General features: G+C 38.2%; 1 protein-coding gene across 6 annotated transcripts in view; it reads left to right on the top strand.

Annotated features, from left to right (window-relative positions):
- The window catches only part of LOC109427367 (proton channel OtopLc), a 185963-nt gene that overhangs the window by 89456 nt on the left and 75254 nt on the right, over nucleotides 1–21253 (top strand). For all 6 annotated transcript variants that reach the window (XM_062845021.1, XM_062845020.1, XM_062845022.1 and 3 more), the window contains exon 2: nucleotides 19584–19839. In XM_062845021.1, the coding sequence (XP_062701005.1) occupies nucleotides 19654–19839 (186 nt within the window). In that variant the 5' untranslated portion in view covers nucleotides 19584–19653. The remainder of the gene's footprint in view (nucleotides 1–19583; nucleotides 19840–21253) is intronic.

Below are 21253 nucleotides of genomic sequence, written 5' to 3'. Positions count from 1 at the left end.
ATGAAACTCTTTAAAAAAAAAAAAACCCAGATGGAATTCAAGAGCAGTAATTTGCGTAAATTTTAGTGGAGTTTTTAGCGGAGTTCCTGTATGAATTTCTTAGCGGAGTTCCTGTATGGCGGAATTTCTAAAGAAATTTTAAGAGGAATTGCAGCAGTAATCACCTGCAGTACTCTTTGTTTTACCCCCGCTGTTGGGGGAATGAAGCAGCACTCTAAGAGCAACCCCTGATGGATTTCCAGGAAAAATCCCTGATAAACACCACGAAGAATACCCTCCGGAACTGTTGGAGAAATTTCTGGAAGAACTTCTAGCTGAACTTCTGGAGCAGTCAGTGGTGGAATTCAAGATAAATTACTAGTGAATCTTCAGAAAAATCCCTGGTGAAACACTACGCACAATCCTTTACGAAACTCATGGAATGATACATGGTGGAGCTTCTGGAAAAATAACTGGCACAGCATCTGTCAGAAATCACTAGCGCCACAAATTATTTTTAACGACTTTTGATATGGATTTCTCCAGGAACAAGACCAGGGAATCTCCCAGAAGTTCCTTAACTTTGGTGTAGCTAGAGCGGCCACCAGGATCCGAACAATCAGAGGAACATTTGAAGAAATACTCTTACGAACTCTCGAAGGTATTACAGGAAGGACTACCGAAGCAATTCTAGGAGAAATCGCCATAGGAATTTTGAGAGGAAATCCCAGGGGAACTTCTACGGAAATTCCAGGTCAAACTCCCGTGGGAATTTCAGGAGAAACTTCCGTTGACTTTCTAGGAGAAATTCCACGAGCAGCTCCCGCAGAAATTCCTCGAGGAAATCCTGAAGGAATTTCAAAAAAATAACCTAAGAAACTCAAGAAGGAACTCCCGAAGAAATTCCAGCATGAACTCTCGCAGGAATATCATGGGAAACTCCCTGTGAAATTCTAGGATGAACTCACGAAGTAGTTTCAGAAGGAACTACCGAAAGGATTTCCGCAGGAATTCTAGGAGGAACTATCTGATGATTTCCAGGAGGATCTGCCAGAAGGAATTCCTAGAGAAATTTCAGAAGGGACTCCTGGTAACATTTCATGAGGAACTCTCGAAGGAATTCCAGGAGGGTATTCAAGGGGAACATCCGAAGACATAATATAACGAACTCATAGAGGAATTCCAGGATCTTCGAGGAACTCTCATAGAGGTACCAGGAGGATACTCGTGGAGAGTATTCAAGTGGAGAATCCGAAGTAATACTATGACTTACTCCCGGAGGATTTCAGGATGAACTCTCGTAGGGGCTCCAGCGTGAACTCTCAGAGGAGGAGGAACTCCAGAAGGAATTTCAATAGGAAGTCCAAGAGTTTTAGGAGAAACTCCTAGAGATATTCTAAGGCAAACCCCCCTAAGAAATAAAAGTAGAGTCCCCTGTGAAATTTAATGAGAAGTTTCACGAGCAACTCCTGTGGGAATTTCAGAAGGTGTTTCAAAGTGACCCTTCAGAGAAATTTCGGTAAGAAAGGAGGAATTTTGGGAGGAATTCTCAGATTAACTCCAGAGATACTCCTAGAAGGATTCCAGAAGAATTTCCAGAAAGAATTCCAGAAACAACTTTAGGAGAAATTGCAGGACGAACTTCCAGAGGAACTTCCGGAAGATTTCCTGAAGGAACTCCCGGACGTTTTTCAAGAGGAACATCCGAGCAGTTCTGTGATAAACTCCTGAAGCATTTTTGGGATCCAGGAAGTTCCATGAGGAATTTCAAGAGGAATTCTAGGAGGAAACTCCCGGATGATACTCTGAAGGAATACTATGGCGAACTCACAGATAAATTCTAGGTCGAACTACCGTTGGAGTTTCTGCGTGAACTTTAGAGTGAACTCCCGGAAGAATTCCAGGATGAACTCTCGGAGGAATTTCAGAAGGAACTTTCAGAGATATTCTAGAATGAACTAAAGAAATTCTACAAGCATCTTCCGTAGGAATTCCTGGGAAAATTCCCGGAGGAATATCATGAGAAACTGCCTGTGGAAGAATTTCAGCATAAACTCTCGGGGGAAATTATGACAAACTCACAGTGAAATTCTACGTGAAACTCCTGGTGTAATTTAAAAGGGACTGCCGGGGGGAATTCCAGAGGAACTTAAGAAGAAACTCCCAGAGGAGTTCCAGTAAGGACTTTGTGCGGAATTACAGAAGAAATTCCCGGAGAAGTTTTGGAAGAAACTCTCATACTTACTTAAGGAAAAAATTTAGGATGAACTCTTAGAGAAACTTTTGGAGGAATTGGAGGAGGAGAACCCGGAGGAATTCCCAGATGGACGTTTCTCAAGAAATTCCGTTGAGGATGCCTTCAAACATTTTGAAAGGGATTCCTCCAGGAATTACGCCAGGGAATCCTTCGGAAGTTCCATCAGGCATTATTTTATCCTGTCAGATATTTCTCTGGACCTAGCCAAGATGCGTTACACACCACATTTTGTCATATGAACGCGTTTGTTCAATATGCCATCAGTCTCTTGAGGGCATTCTCTAAGTTTTAGCAGTAACCACAAGCATATTCTCGAAAAACATGATGAAACCGTCGCTGAATGAACCAAATTGATTCTGGCCATCAATTCCCTCAGAGCGCCCCAGAAAGTTTCAGAAATGGTCAACCAAGAGTGTGGCCACTTTTGATACGACCACATACATAGGAATTAAAAATCATGATGGTCACATTACATGTTTTGTTGTATGATCGTAATTAGCTTTTGTTGTCGTTTCCGTCGGGGTACCTGGATGTTCCAGAAGTGGCCAATAATGGGGGCCATGTCTAGCATCGATACAACCTCAAACATATATATGAAAATTCATGAAGGAAGATCTGTCGCATGACACATTTTTCTGTTAGAATATGATTATCCTCTAATGTCGGTTCTTCAGGGCATCCCGGAAGTTTCGGAAGTGGCACATGGGAACCATGGCCAGTATTGCTATGCAGTCACAAGTGAATTGACGAAAAATCATAAAAAAGAGCCGTGGTGTTTTTCATCATGTTTTGCTAAATAAACGTAATTGACCCCTATCACCGGTTCTCCAGGTTGTTTCGGGTCATCCCGGAAGTTCCCGGAGTGGCCAGTGATGACCATGTGGTCAATGATTCATCCTGACATCAGCTAATCATGCCTTACAAATTGCTGAACTTCATAACTGTAGTCAAGTCAGGTTGCATAATCTTGCAAGTAGGAGCCCGAACGCGCGCATTCCGCCACCCACGAACCACGCGTTGATAATTTCAATCAAAGCCACCCTGCCCACCTGGGTGCACCTCAGTAAAACCAGCAAAATTTTTCTAAGTCCAAATCGTAAACAACAAGGCCACGAAACGTCAAGGACTTAAAAGAATTTTCCCTAGCAACCGCGGCGTGCAGTGCCCTATAGGGCACTGCACTGTTTTGATTTTGTATGGGGTTTTGATGTTTCTTGGCCTTGTTGTTTTCAAAATTTCTTTAAGAGTGAAAGAGAAGGAGAGAATTTCATGCAGTGACCTATAGGGCACTGCATGAAATTATTTCCTTCTCTTTCACTCTTACAGAAATTTTGTAAACAACAAGGCCACGAAACGTCAAAATCCCATACAAAATCAAAACAGTGCGGTGCCCTATAGGGGGTAGCCAAGGCAAACTACAACGAAGCAAAGCTACTACGTTCAGTACAATTTCGCGCCACAACGTGATTGCCTCCAAAAACCTAGTTTTTAGGCCACATTTGGCTTTCCCGAATTTTAATATTTTTTGCTTAACTCCTACAGCGTTGGTGTCAAAGAAGCAAATAATCAAAGAACATTGGAGAATATGATGCCGTTTTAAAATATCAAACTTATTACGTATATTAGGGTGTTCCAGAACGAAATCTATTAAAAAATCAACTTTTTAAGTTTTTTCTGATTACAAATGTGATAATTACACATGTTTCCTTCAATTTTATTGGTACACGTTGTTCAGAGAAGTTGTAGCAAACAAGTATAGCTTTCAATTTCTGCCAAAAGAATTAAGTTTTGACATGTTTTGGCGTAGTTATGATTTTTTGAAGTTCAAATATAGTCGAAAAACACAAAATTGAATTGATGCACCTCTTAATTTGAATGGATTTGGCTGAAATTTTGACCAGTTGCTTCTTTCAGGATGCCAATCAAAATATGGGGGTGGACTTGAGAATCAGAGAACATTTTTGAAAAGCTGGACAGGCCTAATGTTTATTATTTGTGCCAAATTTCATAAAAATCGATGCATTACTTTTAACTGTGGATGAAAAACAAACAGACGTGGTTTTTAGCATTTTGTACAATCATGATCAAATTTCATTCGCATAGTAGATGGTTCTTTTTCGGTACAGTTCAAAGTTCTGTGATGATAATTATGAAATTTAGTTAGCAGTTATGATACTTATAGAGACACTTTTTTGCAAAATTTCATCAACTTTGATTAATTGGTTTGAAAGTTACTGGCGTTGATAGGGGTGAGTGTTAGTGAATTTTTTTCGTGCTTTTCATGTGCGATGTTTGCCTATTCATATCTTTTGAATTTCTCTGCCAATTTTTATGAAATTTTCACAAAAGGTAGTTGATTATGTGAATATAATGCCTGCAAAATTTAATGATTATTGGTATAGTACTTTCATTAGTACAATCAAAACAATAAAAGGTGCTTACTAATTGTTGTCTGAGGGGCTAAAATCACGTTCAGTCCCAATCATGGTCCCAATACATGTTTGGACTATAAAATTGTTGATAGTGCATCGATTTTTTTGAAATTTTGCCTATGCAACCAATGTAGATTGAGAGGTTTGTGTTCAAAATTTCAGCCATTTCCTTTGCCAAATTGAAAAGTTACAGCGCTGACAAGCAAATCTAGGGGTTGTACAAAATTCAATGGCGCACATCCTACTCTTTCATTGCTACAACAAAAAGTACTGCACTGATTCACATGAAATTTTGTAGCGGAAATGAACACATCTTAAGATATTATTAGGCAAAATTTGAGCATTTTTAAAGAATCTTTTGCAGAGTTACAGCTGTATTTCTGTGTCCTGATTATTGCGGATACAGGCTTTAGTTATTTTGGCTGTCCGGTTCTTGCATTTTCCCCACAATATATAAATGCATAGCTTTCATTTAACATATTGTTAGTTTTCATAAAATTCATGTGTATTTGTAATTTGTTAATTATGATTTTGTTGAAAACAATAACCTGCTAGAATACACTTTGTATGATATCAGCATAATTTTTTGAAAAATAATTTCCCATAGAATGGTGAAAAACTAATGCAAGATAACAAGTAAATACAATAATAAAAAAGAATTTAATGAAATACTCTTCGTAAGATATCTCAGTAATCAAATGTCGAATCGAAATAAAATTTCAGGGCCTTATACAAGGATATTGTAACTTTCATTTGGTGCTTAGAGAACCCAAATCGGTTGACAGATGGCTGAGATATTTATTATGGTACCCTTGGTCCAAAATCTCTCAAAAAGTTAACCTGTATTACTCCCAAGTACTCTTTGAAAGATATCTCGATAATCAAATGTCCAATCCTAATGAAATTGTATAGGGTTCTACTAGAATGTTGATAGCTTTCATTTGGTGCCAGGATAACCGAAATCGGTTGACAGACGGCTAAGATATTTATTATTATACAATTGGTCAAAAATCTCAAAAAGTTTAGTTGTATAAATCCTAAGTACTCTGCGAAAGATATCTCTGTAACCAAATGTCCAATCGAAATAAAATTTCTGGGTAATCTACTAGGATGCTGTAGCTTTCATTTGGTGCCAAGAGAACTTAAATCGATTGACAAACGGTCGAAATATTTATTATGATACACTTGGTCAAAAATCTTAAAAAGTTTAGAAATATGACTCATAAGTACTCTTCGAGAGATATCTCGGTAACCAAACCTCCAATCGAAAAAAAATTCAATAGCGTTCTACTAGGATGTAGTAGCTTTCATTTGCTTCCAAGAGAACTCAAATCGGTTGACAGACGGCTGAGAAACGTGCGTGACTTTTTTTTGTAACGCACATACACACACACACACACATACACACATACACACACACACACATACAGACATTTGCTCAGTTCGTCGAGCTGAGTTCATTGGTATATGAGACTCGGCCCTCCGGGCCTCGGATCGAAAGTCGGTTTTTCGAGCGATATTTATACCCTTCTTATGGGTGTAAGAAGGGTAAAAACGACAGCACATTTAAATCTGGAACAGGTTGATTAAACCATGCATATCTTATTTATTACAGACTTAATGCCCATCAACTATCATTTCCACAGTAATCTCGCTTACCCAATCCCACAAGTTGTTATCCATGGTTCGCATTAAATCATTCCCATCATCATCGCCTAAACGTTTTACCACTTCCATGACCAAACCAAAACGCTGCTGCATCAAATTATTATTCACCACATTCAGTTCCCAAAAATGGGCCAACTTAGGTCCGTTTCCATCATTAACACCAACCGAAAAAAGCGCCTGGAGAACACAGCCTAATTATTTATTCATTTGGCAGTTCACGCGCGCATTTCCTGTCAAAGTGTTGCGCCTGCCGCTCACTCATTTCGGAGAAGCTCAGTCAGTAGTGCGCGCGTAAACACTCCATCAAACCCTTCGATAGACGTGCTGGCGTGCTCGATACCGGCTTGGATGGATGGACACGGACAGTCAGTGAGTAGTGACAGTGACAATGTGCCCACACAACAACTCTGGGTTTCTTGTCCAGAGCCGAAATCAAGCCAGAGCCAGAGCCGGAGACCTAATTGTTATGGTAATGAACTTGATTTGCCCCCGCGCAACCGTGGCCGTGCTCTTTGTAATGTTGCCCCGAAGACAACGAACGAACATGAATACGCGCGAGATCAGATTATCATAAAAATGTGTTCACGATTGGGTGCGTTTAGTACGGCCACGGTAAATGCGCGATTTGCCTTCTTTCATTGTGTTCGATTGCAGTTTTCGGGTTGTTTCTATTTTTTTAAGTTTAGCTTTAGGTTTTGGGTTCTTTGCTTCATTATTTAGTTACTTAATGTTTATTGTTTTAATAAGCAATTTGATTGTTAGTTGGTATATGACGCTGGGGAGGTAGGTCCATCTTCGCTTAACCCGTTAACGCCCAATGTGTCTAACAATTTTAATCTTCATAGAAATTTATTATCAACAGTAAAGTTTCAATGAAATTAAGATGATTCTACAAAAGAAAATCAAAGCCTATAGTGAAGTTCAAAAAAAAATCTTCAGATGTCCTGAACATCTGATATATTTTTCAAGCTCTAATTTGGCCCAACTTTTATACTATCATTGTAATGTAATTCATATGATGCATCTATGATAAGTGAATGAGAGGATAACTATCCTATCCTATTGTGGCTTCGTGGTCATGCGGCTAGTGTCACCAAGCTCTTAGTCGCATTTTTCTGAGGTGCGGGGGTTCGATTCCCGCCGCAGCTGTCAGGAAAAGTTTTCGGTAGTGCCACTGGGCATTGCATGCTAGTACGTTGTCTAGTGTCGTGCTTCCCTCCAAGAGCAAAAAGCTCACTGGAAGCATTAAACGTGTCTGTGTCTTTTTTTTTATCTTGGATACTCTGGTCGCAATTTTTGATCTCCAGACATCTTCCTTATACCAATATTGCATGGTTTTAAAAAAACTCTTTTAAACAAGCGCCATCCTGAATTGTTGGGCCGCCGTCTTGGATTTTAGACCCCATCCTGGATATTCTGGTAGCTATTTTTGAACTCCAGACATCTTCCCCATATCAAATATACCCTTAGTGCATGGTTTTAGAGTCTTTAACTCACACAAACATCTTGAGTTTCGATCCGCCATCTGGAATATTAGGCCACCATCTTGAATTTTGAACCGACATCATGAAATTTCTGATCTCCAGTGTTGAATTCCGCATAAAATCTGTCAACTTTGCTAAAGGTTACAAAAATCGGCATAGTTTTGTGCGTCGAGTGATAGGGATTTGTTTAGCTTTGTACATGACCAATATGCGGCCAGTTCTGGCGGTGTTGGTCCGGATCACCAAATCGGTCATAACTCCAGAACGCCTTGACCGATCCAGACCTTTTTAATAGCAAACAATGCGGTTAAAATCCGACACGATTCGAGCTATAATCCAAAAAACCTTTTAATGGGAAGTTCCCTAGAAGTGAGTGAACTCTTTTTGCACACAGACATACATACATACACACATACAGACATCATCTCAATTCATTGAACTGAGTTGATTGGTATTTGTGACTCGTCTCATTCGGTTGTCCGAGACCAACAATCTGCAATCGTCACATCCGCGAGGGGAAAATTGGACCCATATGGGGATAAAGTTCTATACCGGGCATGCTTGAAAGTTTCCCAGTATCTCCAGTGTCCCTCCAGTAAAGAACGTTTCATTCAATATTCTTAGAAATTCCATAATTTTTGCACCGAAACAACATCACTGGTAATCCTGAATCGTGAGGTCCAAAAGAAGCAAAAAGAAGAGGGCTGGCTGCAACGCTCGTCCGTATGAATGGTGCTCCTCTGGGAGAAATGTACATATCTTCCAAGAATTCCTTCAGGACTTTTCTAGAAGTTTTCCAGAGATTCCCCCAAGGTTTTTTTTTCTAGATATTAACAAGAAATTTCGTAAGGGATTCATTCAGATATTTCTCAATCGTTTTACCCAGGAATTTCTCAAATTATTCAACTAGGAATACATATCACCAAGTGATTCGTAAAGGATGTTTTCTGCTGGAAGTCTTTGAAGAATTTCCATTGATTTTTCCAGGAACTCTTCAGGGTTTCCTGCAGGAAATTTTTCAAAAATTGTTTGTGGATTTCTCTAGAAAATCTATAGTGATTTCTTCAGGGATCCTTCGGGATTTCCTTATTGAATTTATCCAGGATTTTTTCAGGTTTTTGCTGCAAATTTCTAAGGGATTTCTCCCGGAATTCCTGGAGATTTTTTTCCAGGAACTCCATCAAGGATTTCTTTATGATGTCCTTCAGATTTTTTTTTTGCTCAAACTCCTCCAGGGATTGCTCCAGGAAGTTCTTCATTGAGTTTTCCGGGAACTCCTTCATTGAACTCCTCCAAGAATTTTTCCTGGAACTCTTTGGGGTTTCCTTCAGGGATTTCTCCTTGACTATTATTTGGTTCGATTGGCTACTTTTGGTGAATTGAAATACAAGTCGCCACTGATATATGTCCTTCAAGTTTTGAATTTGATTTTCCTGGAATTAACTGATTTCGCCAGGATCTCCTTCAGTGATTTTTCCAAGAAATTATTTCATGGATTACTCCAGGAATTTCTTCAGGGATTTTTCCCAGAAATTTTTAAAGGATTCCTCCTTCAAGGATTCCCGCATGACTTCCTTCAGTGATTTGTTCTTCAAATTTTTTCGAGGATTTCTACTGGAGGTGTTTGTGGGACTCTCATAAAACTCATACAGGGTTTGCTCCAGGAACTCATTGAAAGATGTTTGAAGGAATTCCTTCAGGAATTTTTCAATGTTTTTCACCTGGGGTTCCTTCAAGATTTTTACTTGAATTTCTTGAAAGACTCTTCCAGGAACACTTTTAGGGAAATTCATCTAGGGATTTATTCAGCAGCTTATTCAGAAATTTTTTCAGTCATTCCTCTTAAAGCCCCGTCCTAAATTTCTCCTGGAATTTATTCAAGGATTTCTGTTGAGATTTCTCCAGGTTTTTTAGGAATTGCTCCTGGAATTTCTGCAGAGATTTCTTCGATTTTTTCCAGAGATTCCTCCAGGAGTTTCTTCAGATGTTCTTTGGAGTGTGAAAAATTAACCTGAAGTCAAATTCATGAATAAAAAGAAATAAATACCAAAAATTTCAGTGATTCTTTCAAGAACTGCATCTGCGAATACTCTAGGACAGGGGTTTTCAGACATTTTGGCTCGCGGTGCACTTTTTGAAAATAAATCGCTCCAAGGTGCACAAGTTCATTATTGATAAAATAAAAACAATTATAAATTCGTCAAAAAACTGTCTTATTTTTCACAGCATTTCCAAGGTGCATACACTCGTCATTATTTTTTTTCCTCGAATTATGGCACTGTCTTATGTTTTTTCATCACTTATCGGCGCATAGTGAAGAGACATAGTTACTCGACTTGGAATTTATTCTTGCTCAGAATGTTTCTGAAAACTTACAGATAAGATCTTAATAAACGCTGAATGAAATCTTGAGCTGAATTAGTGGTATTTTGTTTCCAAGAGCCTCGGGGAAGTCCTTTGAAGACTACTGTATTATTTCTGGTGTGTTTTTGACTAGACATTTTTCCAAGACTTTCATCATATTTCTTAAAAAATTCTAGCAAGACACTTGGATTATTTTATTTTATCCGCTTTTTTTTTCAGAACTTTGGCATATATTGAGAATATTTTTGATAAATTCCTTCCAGGCTCTCTTGTCAATTCGGAAGGAGATTTCTATGAAAATCATGAATACGTTATCAGTAGAATTCTTGGTTAACTGATTTCGAGAACAGTTCGAGATAGTTCCTTCTTTGGTATTAAGCAAAGCCACAGAAATATAAGTAAGATTTCTTCTGAGTTTTTTTTTAACGCATCCATTGGAGATACCTTGTAGGGTGCTTGTGAATATACATTACGAGATCTTGTAAAAGAAATAATATTTATTAGGAGAGTTTTGGCAAATATTTTGGCAGATTTGTTCCATGATTCTTTCAGAATATCTGAGACGGTTTTAGCTGGATCCGAGTTTAACTCGCCGGCTGGAATAATGGAAATTTTATTCTCAATCCCTTGAAGCACCTTCCATTAGTGCAGTTGTTCTAATTTATTCGAATTATTTTTCATGAAATAGGTAATGAATTTAAATTTGAATATGCAAGACTTTTCCGAAGTGCTGCGGTGCACTTGTCATGGCTTCTCGGTGCACCAAGTGCACCGCGGTGCACGATCTGAAAACCGATGCTCTAAGACATCGGTTTTCAGATCGTGCACCGCGGTGCACTTGGTGCACCGAGAAGCCATGACAAGTGCACCGCAGCACTTCGGAAAAGTCTTGCATATTCAAATTTAAATTCATTACCTATTTCATGAAAAATAATTCGAATAAATTAGAACAACTGCACTAATGGAAGGTGCTTCAAGGGATTGAGAATAAAATTTCCATTATTCCAGCCGGCGAGTTAAACTCGGATCCAGCTAAAACCGTCTCAGATATTCTGAAAGAATCATGGAACAAATCTGCCAAAACTCTCCTAATAAATATTATTTCTTTTACAAGATCTCGTAATGTATATTCACAAGCACCCTACAAGGCATCTCCAATGGATGCGTTAAAAAAAACTCAGAAGAAATCTTACTTATATTTCTGTGGCTTTGCTTAATACCAAAGAAGGAACTATCTCGAACTGTTCTCGAAATCAGTTAACCAAGAATTCTACTGATAACGTATTCATGATTTTCATAGAAATCTCCTTCCGAATTGACAAGAGAGCCTGGAAGGAATTTATCAAAAATATTCTCAATATATGCCAAAGTTCTGAAAAAAAAGCGGATAAAATAAAATAATCCAAGTGTCTTGCTAGAATTTTTTAAGAAATATGATGAAAGTCTTGGAAAAATGTCTAGTCAAAAACACACCAGAAATAATACAGTAGTCTTCAAAGGACTTCCCCGAGGCTCTTGGAAACAAAATACCACTAATTCAGCTCAAGATTTCATTCAGCGTTTATTAAGATCTTGTCTGTAAGTTTTCAGAAACATTCTGAGCAAGAATAAATTCCAAGTCGAATAACTATGTCTCTTCACTATGCGCCGATAAGTGATGAAAAAACATAAGACAGTGCCATAATTCGAGGAAAAAAAATAATGACGAGTGTATGCACCTTGGAAATGCTGTGAAAAATAAGACAGTTTTTTGACGAATTTATAATTGTTTTTTTTTTATCAATAATGAACTTGTGCACCTTGGAGCGATTTATTTTCAAAAAGTGCACCGCGAGCCAAAATGTCTGAAAACCCCTGCTCTAAGAATTTCATCAGTGATATTTCCAGCAGTTCCCCATGGGATTCCTTCAGGAATTTCCTTCAGATATATCTCTTGAAATTCTCATGAAGATACTAAAGAGATTTCTTCTGGAGATGAATTTCTCGAGGAATTCATGACGGAATTCCTTCAGGGATTTCTCCCAGAACTCTTTGTGGGGTTTTCTGGAATTTCTTGAAGGACTCTTTCGATGATTTCGCGGAAGTTCTTTCCGGAATTTTGCGGGAGTTCGTCAATAAATTTATTCGGGGATTTTTCCTGGATTTCTTTGAGAGATTTCTTCTGAAATTGTTGAGGAGAGACAACTGTGCGGCTCCGTGGTCGTGCGGCTAGGGTCACCAAGCTCTTAGTCGCATCGTGCTGAGGAGCGCGGGTTCGATTCCCGCCGCAGCTGTCAGGAAAAGTTTTCGGCTGTGCCACTGGGCGTTGCATGCTAGTCCGTTGTCTAGTGTCGTGCTTCCTTCAAAGAGCGAAAAGCTCACTGGAAGCATTGAACGTGTCCGTGTCTTTTGAACTTCTTCAGCACCTCGTTCGGGGATTTCTTCTCAAATTCTTCCACGGATTCCCTCAAGAACTCCCTAAATGATTTCATTTGTGGATTTCTGCAGGAGCTCCCTCTAGAATTCCTCCAGGAATATCTTGAGAGATTTTTCAAGGAATTACTTCGGGAATTTCTCTGGAATTCTTTGACGGATTTCAGATGGAGACGAGCTTGGTGGTCTAGTGGCTACCGCTTCTGATTCACATGCAGAAGGTTCTGGGTTCAATCCATGGTTCGTCCCTTTCCTCCTACTTTGTATCTTTATATCTACTTTCTCTCTCACTCTCTCTCTCCTACATATACATCTCACGTATATTCGTATGTTCGTAGCGATCGCTAGAACCAGAAACGGATGCATGATCCATGTGCCAAAAATAAACATTTCTCGCCAACACGCCAACATCCGCATGACCTTGTGCAGGCGCAGAGGATTCAACGGCCTGATGTGGGCAAGCGATTGCAATCATCACTTCCCTCCCCTTCCCTATTGTCCTGCAACCTGACGCAGCAGGCAACATTGTATGTATGTATGTAAGTAGCCACCATCCTAGCTTGAGTCTTGCTCTGCATGCAGTTCCACTTAACAGTGAAGATTAAATTTCATTACCACTTTGAATTCAACATACCGCTGTATGAAGGGCCAAAAGGGGGTGTGGCGGACCCGTAAGTAGAGACACTTACGCGAAATCCGCGGGTTTAAGAGAATCTCCTTCCAACAGTATGATCCAACAAGGTGAATAATAAAATTCACATCACTTGTTAAGCTTTCTACGGGATGGTTTGTTACAAGAAGGGCGCGTCAAATCCATTGCAACTGTTGGGATAGAAGAACCCATCTACAAGGATGTTATAGTTACTTCTCACCTTACTCCGGCTGGCAATCCACTCCGTAGTACAGCTACAACTTCAATGATGCCCTGATGCACCCTCCCAACCCCAAATAGTTATATAGTCAGTAATATAAATAGTTATATAGTCAATAATATAAATATTGGAATATAGTTTAATCAATGAAATATAATTTTGAAATACAGTGGTTTTTCGGTTTTATCACGATCCAAAACAAAATTTTTACCGTGATATAAACGAAACCGTGAATTTGGTGAAACGAGAAAACAATGTAATTTTTTTATTCAAAACCGTTCAGCTGAAAAATATATGAGTCGTAGTTCACATTTTTTAACAGTTTTGATGGACAGGGCAATGCTGTATTGATTTTATTTTGATTTCAGAATGTTTTAGAACAAGTGTGATAAAAACGAAACGGAAATCGTGAGGAAATCGAATAGAAAACCGTGAATTTGGGCGAGTAGTGATTAAAACGACTAGTGATAAAACCGAAACGCCACTGTATAATGTAATGAAATGTCATGTAGTGAAACGAAATAAGTAATCAATTTATAGAAAATTTGAAAAAGTATCATTTGCTGGCGAGTCCTTTCAAGGTCTAGATGGTAGGGTAGAGAATTATTATAGTAATAATATGTCAATGCGGTAGCTGATATACAATAAATAATGGAACATAATTCAATGGAATATGAAAATACACATAATAAAATTAGCTTTCTGTGTTCAGCATATTGCTGAATGGAGACCATAAAGAGACATCTGCAGAATATAGAAAATCTCCTTCCAGATTTATGATCCAACAGAAGAAATAATGAAATCTACAGCACTCGTTAAAAATTTTCCGGAATGCTTTTCCAGAACTAGAGCACGTCAAATTCATACAACTGTGTGAGTTGAAGAATATACCTACAAAGATGTAATAGTGTCTTTCCTTACTCTGGCTGGCAATCCCCTTCATCGTCCGAAAGTAACTCCAATAATAATCTGATATACACCCCTAATCCTGTATAGTTATGTAATTCGTATTATAATGTATAATGATGAAATATAATATTGAAATATAGTAAAATCAATGAAATATGGTAAAATCAATTAAATATGGTATAATTAGAAATCAAATATACAAGTAGCGTAATGAAATAAGGTCTCAATTTGTTAATAATTTGAATTTTTAAAATAATATATAATTAGATAAATAAGCAACAACATATTGCAATATTGAATGTAAAAATGAAAAAACGGTACTACACAGAAGCAAAACATAAAAAATAAAAAGTATTAGTTAATGAAGTGTACGAAAATTCTCCATGCAGGGTCTCCGAGGTTGATAATGTTATTAAATGTATTGTATGCATGCATGCATGTATATCGCCACCATTTTAGCCACCTATGAAATGTAAAGTAACGATATATAACGAAATAAGGTACTAATTTGTAGCCTGACGCAGCAGGCAACATTGTCGCCTAAAAATACAAGACCACAAACGCTCACACACTGAAGATGCCTGTTAGTCCCAAGCAGCTATCTCTTTTGTTCCTTGTGTGAGTGTAGATGATCTGGCGATACTGGAGTAGCAACTGCGGGCGGTCAATCAAGCTCAAGCTCAAGCTCAATTCTTTGACGGATTTCAGATGGAGTTCCTTGAGGACCTTCTCTGGACTCCAGAAATACCTTTAAGGACTTCTCCCAGAGTTTCTTTGAGGATACACCAGGAAGTACTTCAGGAATTTCTGCAGATTCCTTCAAGAGTTTCTTTCTGGAATCCTCCAGTCATTTTTTCGGAAATTTTTGGAGAGATTCCTGCTGAAGCTACTGAAGAATTTTATCGTGTCATTACTGGAGATTTTTCCAGGAACACCTTGAGGGGCTTCTCTTGAAATTGATGGAGAAATTTCCCCTGGAATTCCTTCAAGGATTCCTCCAAAAAGTCCTTCAGGGATATTTCTTAAGTTTCCGTTAGGAATCTTTCCAGGCTTCCTTTCGGGATTTCTCCAGAATCTCCCTCAGGGATTTTCCCAATAACTATTTCAGGGATTTCTCCAGAAAATCTTTAAGGATTTTTTCCAGGAAGGAATTTCTCCAAAAAATCGTTGGAAATTCCACTAGGAATACCTTCAGGAATTCTTTGAGGGATTTTGCCTAAAGTTCCTTAAGCGATTCCTCCTGTTTACAGGATTTATCCTTGAGGAATTCCTTTGGGAACTCCTTCAGGAATAACTCTAGTTTTGCTGCTGGGTTTTCTACATGAATTTCTCCTTGAAATCTAATTAAAATTTCTCCAGAAATCCCTCCAGAAAATCCGTCGGAGCTCCTCGGGGTTTTAGTCACCACCCAATATATTTAACGATTGTTGATGTTTTTCGGTGATTGATACACACTAAAGCCTCGAATTATAACGTTTCGGCTTACTCGTTTTCAGCCATCATCAGATCTAAAATATATTTCTATATGTTTACAATGTTTCATAATTTTCCCAATAAATTTTCGATCACCCACTTGTATCAGTCTTGCCCACTTGCCACCAGTGTGATGTTCATTCAAACATTCCTCCAGATGTTTTTTCAGAGTTGAATACTTTCAGAGATTCTTCCTGATATGCTTTGAAACATGTTTCCTGATATTGCTGGAAATATTTCTTCTAAGAACTCATTCAAGGACTTCCTCAGTAGGCTGCGGCTTATTTTTCAAAAGTTGTTCTAACCTGGAATTCGTAAGCTCTTTTGAATTCAAATGACACAAAAAGAGAAACCTCTGAGTTTATGCCAAAAATATTGAGATTTAGAGGTCGCGCAATCGCTTCAAAGTTGAATTTTCGAGTAATAAAAAGGTGTTTTCACTTCAAGTGCCATAACTTTCTTAATTTTCAACCGATTTTCAATCTTTTTTTATGAATTTCTCACAAATTAAATTTCGAATAAACTCGTAGAACAGCATTTTTTTTCCAAAGTCACGCAAAATATGAGTTTTTGAAGTTTAAATTTATTGTTTTCTTCTTTTTACAAAAAATTTCAACTTCATGGTCCTATAACTTTTTAACCGTTTGAAAATTTTTAATTTTTTTCGCTTGCTTTTGTAAATATTTGTGTTGCCTTAGAATGCTGTGAATAAACTGTACCTTTAAAAAATCGTTTCAAAATAGATAAATACCAAAAACCGTCCAAAAACACGTATTTTTTTGGAAAAATCAGATTTTTGGCAAAATTTTAATGGTTTTTTCGGGCTCAAAGTGAAACATTTATTCTCAATAATCATATGGAATCCTTAAACTTTAATTTTTGGAGTGTTCTGAATCAAAAAATATTTTCATGATCGAAATGCGAGGAAAAAAAATTTGAAAAAAAAAATATCCTCCAATGTCTTCCATATCCCTAAATATGATGCTAAGTATCTGGTTTGGAGTAAAAAATTGCAAATAATCGTCAAAAACTTCAATTTTGCATGAAAAAATCAAGTTTTAAGGCATGTTTTGGCAGTTTTTGATGAAAAGTATCATAAAAATGACTACTTTGATGAAAAGTTTGTTTGGGGCAAAGATAGGCAACAAAAATATCTACAAAAGCAAGCTAAAAAATTTAAAATTGGTCAAACGGTTAAAAAGTTATAGGACTCTGAAGTTGATTTTTTTTTGTAAAAAGAAGATACAAATAAATTAAATCTTCAAAACTCATATTTTGCGTGACTTTGAAAAAAAAAATGATGATCTACGAGTTTATTCGAAATATGATTTGTGAGAAATTCCCAAAAAAAGGATCAAAAATCGGTTGAAAATTGAGAAAGTTATGGCACTTGAAGTGAAAACACCTTTTTATTACTCGAAAATTCAACTTTGAAGCGATTGCGCGACCTCTAAATCTCAATATTTTTGGCGTAAACTCAGAGGTTTCTCTTTTTGTGTCATTTGAATCCAAAAGAGCTTACGAATTCCAGGTTTCAACTACTTTTGAAAAATAAGCCGCAGCCTATTCCTCAGCAAATCCTTCAGGGATTTCTTCAGGAACACCCTCTGGGATTCCTATAGAAACTCTTCTTCTTGAAATCCATGAGCGATTTCCTCAGGAATTCATTCAGATGTTTCTTTTTTCAGGGATTCCTCCATGAATACCTTCTGAGATTTTCCCTAATATTCTTTGCGGTATTTTTTTTTTGAACTGCTGGAGAGATTTTTTCCAAGAACTCCTTTAGGGACTTCATAAGTCCACGGTACATAGAAATTCTCCAAATTGTGTATGAAGTTATGAACAGAAATCTGTGAGGGAGGAGGGGGTATGATCGGAGATTACAAAAAACGAGTCAGAAACAAAAACCTAGAGATAACCAAGCGGAATCCTACGAAGCCACCTACTGAAATTTCAGAAACTTTTCTGGGGGAATCCCACAGAGAAACCCTTGGAAAGTATATTTGAAGAAGTTACAAGAGAATGTATGATAATCCTCGGAGGTTCCTGCGGATGTCCCAGAGAAACTCTTTTTCTTCTTCTTCTGTATGGCTCTACGTTCCCACTGGAACTTGGCCAGCCTCTCTCCAAGTGTACTCTGAGCACTTCCACAGTTATTAATTGGATGGCTTTTTTTTAACTTCTCTAAAACTTCTCGAATTTTTTGGAAAAGTTTTTCTTTATTTTTTTTAGAAACTGTTCCTGAAATTTCCCATGAATTTTAACTGAATATTTTCATCAAATCTTTATTTTTTATTTCTTAACTGTTTCTTTTTCTATACATGCCTCATGAAATATTTTTAGAAAATCTTCTTTGAACTCAAAAAAAAGTTTGTCAAAATTCTCTAGGAATTACCCCTGGAAGCAATTCTCAGAATTTGTTTTACGATTTTTTTATGAGCTTTCACTGGAACTTTTCAAGATTTTTTTTCGGGAATTTACACAAAATATCGCCTCCAAAAGTTTATATAAATATTTCTACTGGATTTTTCTAGAATCTCCCTTGGTATTTCTTAATGTGTTCCGCTCAGATTATTTATTTCAGAAATTCTTTATGTAAATTCGCAATAAATTCCTTACGGTTATTTTTAATTCCTTCTTAATTTGTCCAGTTTTTTACTAGTAGCTTTTTTGAAATTTCTCCCCAAATTCTTCGTAGAATCAAAAATTATCCAAGAATCATTTCTTCAAACCTCTCACGAATTTATCTACAAATTCTTCCAAAAGCTCTCAGAGAATTTCTTTTGTTTCAGCACAACTTATCCTTACATTGAAACTGTTAACGATGTAATATAGAAGTTTTTCCAAAAATAACTTGAAAAATTCTGATTTTTTTTAGATGCCAGAAAAGTGTACCTATCACATCTAATTATTATTTTGGACAATATTCTGAAGCTACATGACATGCAAATTACTATCTCTTCAGTAGTTAAGCACACTTGAAATGTTTTGAAATGTAAACCACGGTTCCAATACATCTTGCATTTCCACACAAATGTGACCAAGAGCTCCGTAAATCTCTGAAACAAATTCCCGAGCATCAATACGTTGCATTCCGCTTTGCAATGAAACTCGTCGCCCACTCATTTTCCGAGAACTATAACACTTGATCCAAATTGACCTACTTCTGCTGTCGTCTGTTCTATCACGGCATCCAAACAACCGCTTGCATTCAATTCATTTTCCCACTTTGAGAGTTTACGGGCGAGCCGGAGTCCGGAGAAGGCCATAGGCGGTCAAAAACCCACAAACGAAAACGAAGACGACGATGGGCGAATGGTGATACAAAAACAACATAAATTAAAGAGCAATGAAACGTGATACAAAACTCGTTTCGATTCGTTACCACTGCTTCATTCCGACCACCCTTCCCCCTTAGATCATTGGTTGAAGTTCGCTTTTTTGGTTTGTTTTCTTTTGTTTGGGCGGAAATTTCCGGCTGCTGACAGTTGTGCTTGCGATTTCGCTGTCGACAAAATACTTTTCCGGTTCTATTTTTGGGCTTCGGAAAAAGAAAGACGTTTCTTCTGTTTCCTCCGGGCGTTGACTCCCCGTGTGTCCTCTAGTCATAGACTGAGAAAGTGGAATTCGTCTTCCGGAGTATTGTCCTTTATCAAACGCCCTCACATGCTCATTGTTACTCAATAATGTCTAAATCGTCGACATCATGTTATTTTTTCGTTTCCTCTTCCAGCACTGCCACCACTCGCCGTCGTCGATAGGTTCGCCGCACGAACTTCGCACTCAGCCTCGGTGAGCACGGTATGATACGTTGCCCATACCTTTATGAGATGCATGAACGTTTACTGGGACCAACACCGCGCCGACCAATCCAGATAGCCAATCTGCCACCGTTGGCCAAGCCGGAAAATACGAACATCATGGACCGCGAGAGCGACTGCCTGCTCGAGAGCCGGCCCGAAAGCCGACAAATCGGAACGATGGTTAAGGTGAGTCAGAATCTCAGAATCCCAGAGATCTAGATTACAAGAATCCTAGATCATCAGAATACCAATAAACAGAATCCCAGAATGTTCTCAGAATGTTTCCAGAATGTTCCCAGAATGTTCCCAAAATGTTCCCAGAATGTTCCCACAATGTTCCCAGAATATCCCCAGAATATTCCCAGAATATTCCCAGAAAATTCCCAGAATGTTCCCAGAATATTCCCAGAATGTTCCCAGAATGTTCCCAGAAAATTCTCAGAATGTTCTCAGAATATTCTCAGAATGTTCCCAGAATGTTCCCAGAATGTCCCCAGAATGTCCCCAGAATGTCCTCAGAATGTTCCCAGAATGTTCCCAGAATGTTCCCAGAATGTTCCCAGAATGTTCCCAGAATGTTCCCAGAATGTTCCTAGAATGTTCCCAGAACGTTCCCAGAATGTTCCGAGAATTTTCCCAAAACGTTCCCAGGATGTTCCCAGAATGTTCCCAGAATGTTCCCAGAATGTTCCCAGAATTTTCCCAAAATGTTCCCAGAATGTTCCTAGAATTTTCCCAGAATGTTCCCAGAATGTTCCTAGAATGTTCCCAGAATGTTCCCATAATGTTCCCAGAATGTTCCCAGAATGTTCCCAGAATGTTCCCAGAATGTTCCCAGAATGTTCCCAGAATGTTCCCAGAATGTTCCCAGAATGTTCCCAGAATGTTCCCAGAATGTTCCCAGAATGTTCCCAGAATGTTCCCAGAATGTTCCCAGAATGTTTCCAGAATGTTCCCAGAATGTTCCCAGAAAGTTCCCAGAGTATTCCCAGAATGTTCCCAGAATGTTCCCAGAATGTTCCCAGAATGTTCCCAGAATGTTCCCAGAATGTTCCTAGAATGTTCCCAGAACGTTCCCAGAATGTTCCGCGAATTTTCCCAAAACGTTCCCAGGATGTTCCCAGAATGTTCCCAGAATGTTCCCAGAATGTTCCCAGAATGTTCCCAGAATGTTCCCAGAATGTTCCCAGAATGTTCCCAGAATGTTCCCAGAATGTTCCCAGAATGTTCCCAGAATGTTCCCAGAATGTTCCAAGAATGTTCCCAGAATGTTCCCAAAATGTTCCCAGAATGTTCCCAGAATGTTCCCAGAATGTTCTCGAAATGTTCCGAGAATGTTCCCAAAATGTCCCAAGGATGTTCTCAGAATGTTTCCAGAATGTTCCCCGAATGCTTCAAGTATGTTCTCAGAATGTTTCAAGAATGTTCCTAGAATGTTCCTATAATTTTCCCAGAATGTTCCCGGAATGTTCCTATAATGTTCCTATAATGTTCCCAGAATGTCTCCAGAATGTTCCCAGAATGTTCCCAGAATGTTCCCAGAATGTTCCAAGATTGTTCTCAGAATGTTCCCAGAATGTTCCCAGAATGTTCCCAGAAT

Source organism: Aedes albopictus, chromosome 1 (assembly GCF_035046485.1).
Source record: "Aedes albopictus strain Foshan chromosome 1, AalbF5, whole genome shotgun sequence".
NCBI classification, from domain to species: Eukaryota; Metazoa; Arthropoda; class Insecta; order Diptera; family Culicidae; genus Aedes; species Aedes albopictus.
This window is presented reverse-complemented; position numbering and strand designations above follow the sequence as displayed.